This window comes from Aulonocara sp. 'chitande type north' Nkhata Bay, linkage group LG12 (assembly GCF_057382095.1).
Source record: "Aulonocara sp. 'chitande type north' Nkhata Bay isolate Kocher_YH1m ecotype deep benthic linkage group LG12, A_spYH_male_GT1.1, whole genome shotgun sequence".
NCBI classification, from domain to species: domain Eukaryota; kingdom Metazoa; phylum Chordata; class Actinopteri; order Cichliformes; family Cichlidae; genus Aulonocara; species Aulonocara sp. 'chitande type north' Nkhata Bay.
The window spans coordinates 4,621,298-4,628,623 of NC_141355.1; the positions used below are offsets into that span (position 1 = coordinate 4,621,298).

The following is a 7,326-nucleotide window of genomic DNA, read 5'->3' on the forward strand; positions in this document are numbered from 1 at the left end:
CAATTAACTGGAAATTCAGTTTCATGAATAGGGACAAATAGAAAATGGGCAAAAAATACATTTGAAAGATCCTATTTGTGTGTTTTGTGTGACAAAAAAAACCCAGTTCAGATTTCTAATATGAAATTTGCACCGTGTACTGCGGCATGCACTTAAAGGGAATTTTCCCCGCTGCTTTGTTCTTGTTGTTAAGACTAACAGTGAGAAGGGCAACCTACATGAACTGGAGCAGACCTGCATGATATTGGTAAGTCATCTATAAAGGAAATAGTCGCTGTAAGGTCAATGGGCGCTGATCCTCAAAGCATACAGGAAATGCTGCTGCCGTGGTCCGGTCAAGCTAATGAATAAAACCTGCTGTACATCATTCACAGTCTATGAACTCATCTTCTGCTCCAGTGGCTTCAACCGCACAAATAACTACGCAAACGCGTGTGAATGTCTCACAGAACAACAGTTATTTCATTCGCTCCGCTTGCGGATCATTACTTCATTTGCTGCTTGATCTGTTCCTGGCTTCAGTTAACGCGCTGCGCGCTGCGTGCGTAATTTTGGTACCTGTGCATAACGAAAGTCATCAAAGCAGTAACGAAAGCAGCTCTGATACGGTGCTTTGAAAACTTTTGGAAACTTACCTATCCACGCTGATCACACACAGGGTCATGATGGAGGCAGTGCAGCACATTACATCCATGCCGATGAAGATGTTGCAGAACACCTCCCCAAAAAGCCACTTGCCCCCGGTGAGATCTGTCACGATCACGAACGGCATGACTACTATGGCCACTGACAGGTCAGCCACCGCCAAAGACACCAGCAGATAGTTTGAAGGCTGTCTCAGTTTCTTCACCACGCACACCGCGATCACCACCAGCGTGTTTCCCATCACTGTGACCGCCGTGATGATCGCCAGCATCACCCCGATAACGATCTTCTCCGGGCGAGTGAAATCCAGAAGCTGCTCCCCGCACGACTCGTTCCACATGGCTGTGGGGCTGATGGTGACGAGGAGAAGCTGCAGAGAGCCATTGATAACTTCGGAATTGTCTTCCTTCTTGTTAAAAGTGGGCTCAATCCCCGAAATATTGAACATCACGACAATGTTATCCGGATAGGGGTGCAAGGGTGGCCTCGCCAGAGCACTCCAGTTACGCGCATATTTGGATGTGTGTACCCTGCTGTCGGTTCCTACCCAGCGGTTTTACGTCGAGTGTGTTGCAGCTGCACCACATCGGAGCTGCCAGCAACTCAACAGGGTTCTTAACTGGCTTCTGTTTATCAATGATTCGTCTCAAGAAGTGCTATGCGGACACGTGGTACATTCCTATAGGGAAATATAACTTCTCCAAAATGATCAATCAGGAAGGGAGCAGGAAAAAAGTTGCAGAATCTAAATATAGCTACTCCAGAAATGCCTGCTGCTCAGTGCATCACCTCGACAAATATGGACTTGCCTCTTTGGGGAGTTGCGATGCGCAAACCGCACCTATCAATGTGACGCATGTGCTAGGACGCAGAGACTGCCTAAGAACTTCACGCATATGGCCTACAGAAGTGGTTTCGCGGTGGGTTGAGAGAGGGTAGAGCGTGAAAAACCTTTATTAGTGATGTGCATGTTGGTGCATCTAGCCACAGGGCTCCCCTCAAAAAGACATGATGTACAAATGTTATGAACAGAATATGTTTGAGTTCGTATTTGGAAAACGATGCAACTTTACTTTCTTCTAAACAATATTGCTGTCAGAAAGAGCTGACTTGAAACCCAGCTGCTTATTTTAAAGCTCTTAACGATCCAGTCTTTCATTGAGAAAAAAATCCTGCAGTAAATTTTGCATGACAAATCTGAAAAAGAAACAGGAAATGAACTTAAGGGCATTCTTCCAGTGCTTCCGACATGCAAAAAAACACGTTTTCTAATAGTAGGACACATTAGACACTCAAAATGCAAAACCACTTAACAAAAGGTACATTTTCTCCCAGTGTGCTTTTGTCCTGATGCTTTTCTTGGTCGCCATGGTTCCGAGAAAAGCATAAAGACAAATCAAAAGAGAAAATCCAGCAATGCTGATGACGCTGGGAGACACTGGGGGGATGTGGGAAAGCTCCCCAGGACTTTTGGCCGCTTGCATCACCGTCCAGGCAGCAGGAGCAGCTGTGGTCTGTTTGTCCCCTCTGGCTGTGCAGGGTCTGTGCTGTCATAGTTGTCCCCTCCCCACAACCACTTTCATGCCTAGTGCAGACCACCGCAGCCTTGGCCTTTTACTCACCATTACCTGAGTGACAGGTCAGGAATGATTGTCACACCAGATTATTGCCAGTGACCACTGGCAGTTTCTGCTAGACCTCTTGCTGTCAGGGAAATTTGGCCCATTTGTGCTTAGGACATTAGTGCAGATGTCAGGGTTTCCGCCTTATGCAAGGCATGCTGTCAATGTGTCACTGTTTGTCTGAACCCCTCTCAAGGTCCTGCACTGAGAGGGGTTGTTATTTATTTTTTATTTCTTTTGTCACTTTGTAGTTGCTCAGTTCACTATCCAACAAGAAACATTTACAGCCATTTCCAAATGAGGTTTTGGTCTTTTTTTTAATGTGCATTTTAAATCTAAAATTAAATGTCTAGTTTGTAAAAGACAGTTCTGTTTAACCACAAAAATTTTTTATTATGTTTGTCTCAGGTATTTTTGGTTTATTATTATTATTATTATTTATTTCCTGGTTCTTGATGTTTACAACAAAGCGTTAACCTTCCTTAAATAAGAAGTGATTTATTTTCTTCAATAAAGTATCCATGCACCAGTGCATGGATAAATCTGCATCACTTCCAACAACTGAACGTATATTGAGGTCCAGAGTAAACCTGGTGCAACAGGATACAACATTAAAACAGCTCAAATTGCAAAAGCAAATGTATAATTTGCACCAGTTATGGAAGGTGACTTTGAATTGTTGTCTCATCCTGACAACAATCGCCCCGTGGCCTGTTTGCATGTCAGATTACTCTGTCCGATAAACAAACCCCCACGTGAGCTCGTGGGACTTTTGCTGGATCCCTTCTAGCTGTGCTGTAAGAACTTTAATGAAACCAAAACATTAAGAAAGCATGCTCCTTTCACTCCACAAATCTGGGCGGCCCATCAGGTTTTTACACTTTAACCTGTAATTTCACCGGCTCGCCAGTTATTTTTAAAATCATGCTGTCAAAAGTAACCCGCCAATCTCGTCCAAGCGCACTGCACTTGGCATTCACCTGTGCCTCTGAAATGCACAAGCATAATGCTATCAGCCAGTCAGCTCAACATCTGTTCTTCAGATGTAGATTATGGCTGAAGGCAGACAGGTGGAGATTGTCCCTCTTCATCAGTCAGACATTGTTTATCTTGGTTTTCCTGGCAGCAAATTGAAGATTTGCAACCATGACCTTAATAAATTGAGACAATCGGGCAGAAAGCGGGCAAGAAGCGGGTAATTTCATCACGACAAGAAAATGTAAGCGAGGACCAGAGCAGGAAAACACATTTGTTTGAGAAATAAGGCCAAAAGAATTACCAACAAACAACAGAGTGTCCTTATTGCTGAGCAGGCCCCACATGTAAGCACCGCTACGTTAGATGCATATGAGTTTCGGTGTCATCTCAGTAATACAGCAGCTACGTTCAGTCTACGTTTACATCTGAATAATTGAAACAGCAAAACATAAAAACTGATCAGCACTGCGAGCAGGATTTGAATGGCTAAAAGAACTTCACTAACAGTGTGTGTTGTGATCTGGATCTAATCTAGGTCACTACTAGAAAGCAAGAATAAGCATTTAAGAGCATATTTCAATCAAAGAAAGAAAAGGGAGTTGCAGCAGCATCCTAAAAAGCCCGTTAAGTAAAATCACTGCTTTGATATGTATTCATCTGAACAAACATCAGTCGGAGATTCTCGGGTTTGTGTTCTGCTCTTCAAACGTGGCCTTTACTCTCAGCTGCTATTAGCAGCTTACTCCGCAAGTCATTTTTAAAAATAACTCAAGGAGAGTTACAAAATAAAGGTTCATGACCTGACATTCATTCTCAGTTGGTGAAAAATTAGAAAAGTTACTCCTCATTCTAGCGCAAATCTGCAGCCAACGCTGTTAAGAGTCGCTGGGAGTTGAATGCTGGCAAATCAGCATGCAACTCTGTGCCAGAATACACCTGGATCCCCTTCTTTTTTGACATGCCAAACCTCATGGACTTAATGGATCCATATTTATTACCTGCCTGTCACCTCAAGGACCTTTATATTGTAAGGTAATGACCCTACCCCAACAATCAAATGACCGCTATTGAGCAAGCACTTGGCAACAGTGGGGAGGAAAAACTCACTTTTAACAGTAAGAAACTTCTTGCAGGCTGACTTCAGATATGTATGTATATTAATTCTGGTCTTCCAGTAATGTTAAAAGCAGCTTGTTTTGCTGCGACCTCAGCAGTTTGCTTAAATAACTCAAAGGAAGAAGAGCTTGTCTGAGAGCTGGATGGGCGGTTCCGTGTGTAGGTACTGGCCAGACAGGAAAGCCAGTTTGTGGGCATATTTGCAGGGTGCTGGAACACAAATGGTGCCTGGCCAGTTCCAGTACAAATGGCGCATCTCGAAAGTCAACCTGGCAAGACACCAAATCAACAATGAAATGTTTTTGAACTGTACAAACACTGACAATAAATCCCAATTTGTCTTGAAGACATGCAGAAATGAAATGACAGTAATAGTTAGGAAAGCAATAAACCTGAGGTAAATACCAGTGAGGCTTTAAAAAAGGATTAACTGCTGATTAAATTACATTGACCATATTTAAAAGACAGAAATGTGCATCTGCACTAGTACAGAAACACTCAAAACACACTTGGCACATTCTCGCTATTCACTTCTGCTCAATTTATGTGTCAGCATTTAAGGTCTAGCAGATTAATTCAGTTCAGTTTTATGTATTTAGCACCAAATCACAACAACGGACACCTTGAGGTATTTTATACTGTAAGATAAGGCTTTACAACAATACAGAGAAAATGCCAACAATTTGTCCACACCTGGGACGTGGCAGAAAGCTTTCCTACGTTTTATCTGTACTTTTTTCTGGGCAACACCACAATCCACCTCATGTTTCTGCTTATGACTTCTTGAACAGCTAAAAGGGAAGGTGGCTTGCTTAGTGCATCTAATTAAAGTAGATCAAGTAATAATAACTCCTGAGTGTGAATACAAACCCAAAAGTACCTCAAACTCCTCTGGGTTGGAGAGTTTCCTCTCAAAAGGCCAGCAATTACGGATTAGCCCCCATCAGAGGTTGAACTGCTCTAATTAGAACATAACAAACAAACATAACAAAGCCCTCTTACTGCTATAAGCACCACTTCTTTCACGCTGACATTTTGCTGAGCCTCTTTTTCAGAGGCAAACAGCGAAAAGGCGAGTAAATATGCAGCACGCACTGTGAATGTTGCATTTATTTATTCATTCATTCATTTACTTTGCAATGTTTGCAACATTACAGACACTATGAGAATTCCTGCTGTCAGATTTGCTTCATTCAGCTGTCAGTTTGGCCAACCGGAGGAAATGCTGGGAGCTGGTTTTTACATTCATGAGGGAAGGTCACTTCTTTTCTTCTATGTTGCAGTTTCCTACATTCGTCGATAGATGGCATCACATCCTTTAAAACGTAAAGATGTGTGTCTGTTTTTTTACTGTCTACGTGATTATTTAAGATTATAGCAGCAAATATAAGGAGCAGACAAACTTGCTACTTTCTATAACACTGAATAATTTGTGTGAGCACAAAGTCATCACCTCACACGCTCTGGGAGCATTTTTGGGATTATTTCAATTTAGTTTAAGACTAATTGCTAATATGTCTGACCAGTGACCTGAAAACCTAAACCTCTGTGGGCTTTTATATATTTAAGACTGCTTAGCCGCCTTCTTTTAATGTGCATTTTAAATCTAAAATTAAATGTCTAGTTTGTAAAAGACAGTTCTGTTTAGCCGCAAAAAAGTATTTATTATGTTTGTCTCAGGTATTTTTATTTTTATTATTATTATTATTATTAATTCATTTATTTCCTGGTTCTTGATGTTTACAACAAAGTGTTAACCTTCCTTAAATAAGAAGTGACATTGAAAAACAAGTATTTTCAAATAAGAAAACAGGAATGGGATGAGAGAATGCATGCAAATATCCTGGCGTTTGTGGTAACAGTAGAAGTGTGAGAATGTGATCCCACATTCTCTAACTTAGAGATTAAATTGTGTTACCATCTGAAAAAAGTTGACTAAAACTAAACTCAGAGCTAAAACTAGATGGAAACAACAATATTTTAGTTAACGAAATTACAAGCTAGAATTTTGTAAAAACAAAACAAAAAACACAATAATGATAATAATAATAAATAAACGTTATTTTATAAAATATAATAATAATAATAAGAAGAAGAACATAAAGACATTTTGATGTCGGATAAAAAGAATTTTAAAAAATTAAAAAGACATGAATTACGCATGTCTCAAACTTGGCACAAATACTGCAAAAGTAATGCAGAATTATTTCCATAGAATTTCCCCAGCTCCCTCTCTAACAGAATACAACAAGCCTGAAAAACAGCTGAGAAAAACTCAGAGAATTTCCTTTTATTGGTCTCACACACTGTTGTAAGGTTGTGAGAAATTTATTGAGCTGTATTTCCTTTTCTTTGGTGTAGGTTACATCATATGTGCTGAAATAGGCTTTTTGCTGTTGTTGTTGTTGTTGTTAGTGTGTGTTGTGTGTGGTTACTGATATTTTTGCCTGTTGAACATAGTGTAGTTGCAGTAGAAGGTGGTTTTTCGACCCTTGATGACAGCTCCTGCTTTCACAGCCAATGAGTATAAGTCTGACTTTGGAAAGATGTCTGCCTCTCAATGTCCCCTTCTGGATACTAGAGATGAGATGAGATGAAACAAATGAGATGAAAGCTTAACTTGCTCATTACATCACATTAACGGCATTGTTTCTCTAATTCAACTTAGGTGAGGTATGCAGATAGTAACCACTAGATAAAAGAACGACAGGATCTGTCTGTGAAGGTTCTCAGTCATCCAGGTCATCCTAGTCAAAGGAGCTTGTAAAGAAAAGATTTAAACCCAGTGGGGGTATCCCCCCCAAAGGGGGTCCTTTTGTCCCTCTTTGGGGGGGATACCCCCACTGGGTTTAAATCTGGGACTCTCTCCCATTTGACCTTAGAACTGAAGAAGCTTCTCGGATGAGAGGTGAAACGTCTTCAAGCAACTTAAAGAAGTCCAGATGCTTTTCTTTACAAGCTCCTT

General features: G+C 40.9%; 1 protein-coding gene across 1 annotated transcript in view; it reads right to left on the reverse strand.

Annotated features, from left to right (window-relative positions):
* The window catches only part of htr7c (5-hydroxytryptamine (serotonin) receptor 7c), a 30,317-nt gene extending 28,894 nt beyond the window's left edge, over positions 1–1,423 (reverse strand). Inside the window, exon 1 of the mRNA XM_086313259.1 lies at positions 636–1,423. Coding sequence (XP_086169385.1) covers positions 636–1,093 — 458 coding nt within the window. The 5' untranslated portion in view covers positions 1,094–1,423. The remainder of the gene's footprint in view (positions 1–635) is intronic.
* Between the last annotated feature and the right edge of the window lie 5,903 nt (positions 1,424–7,326).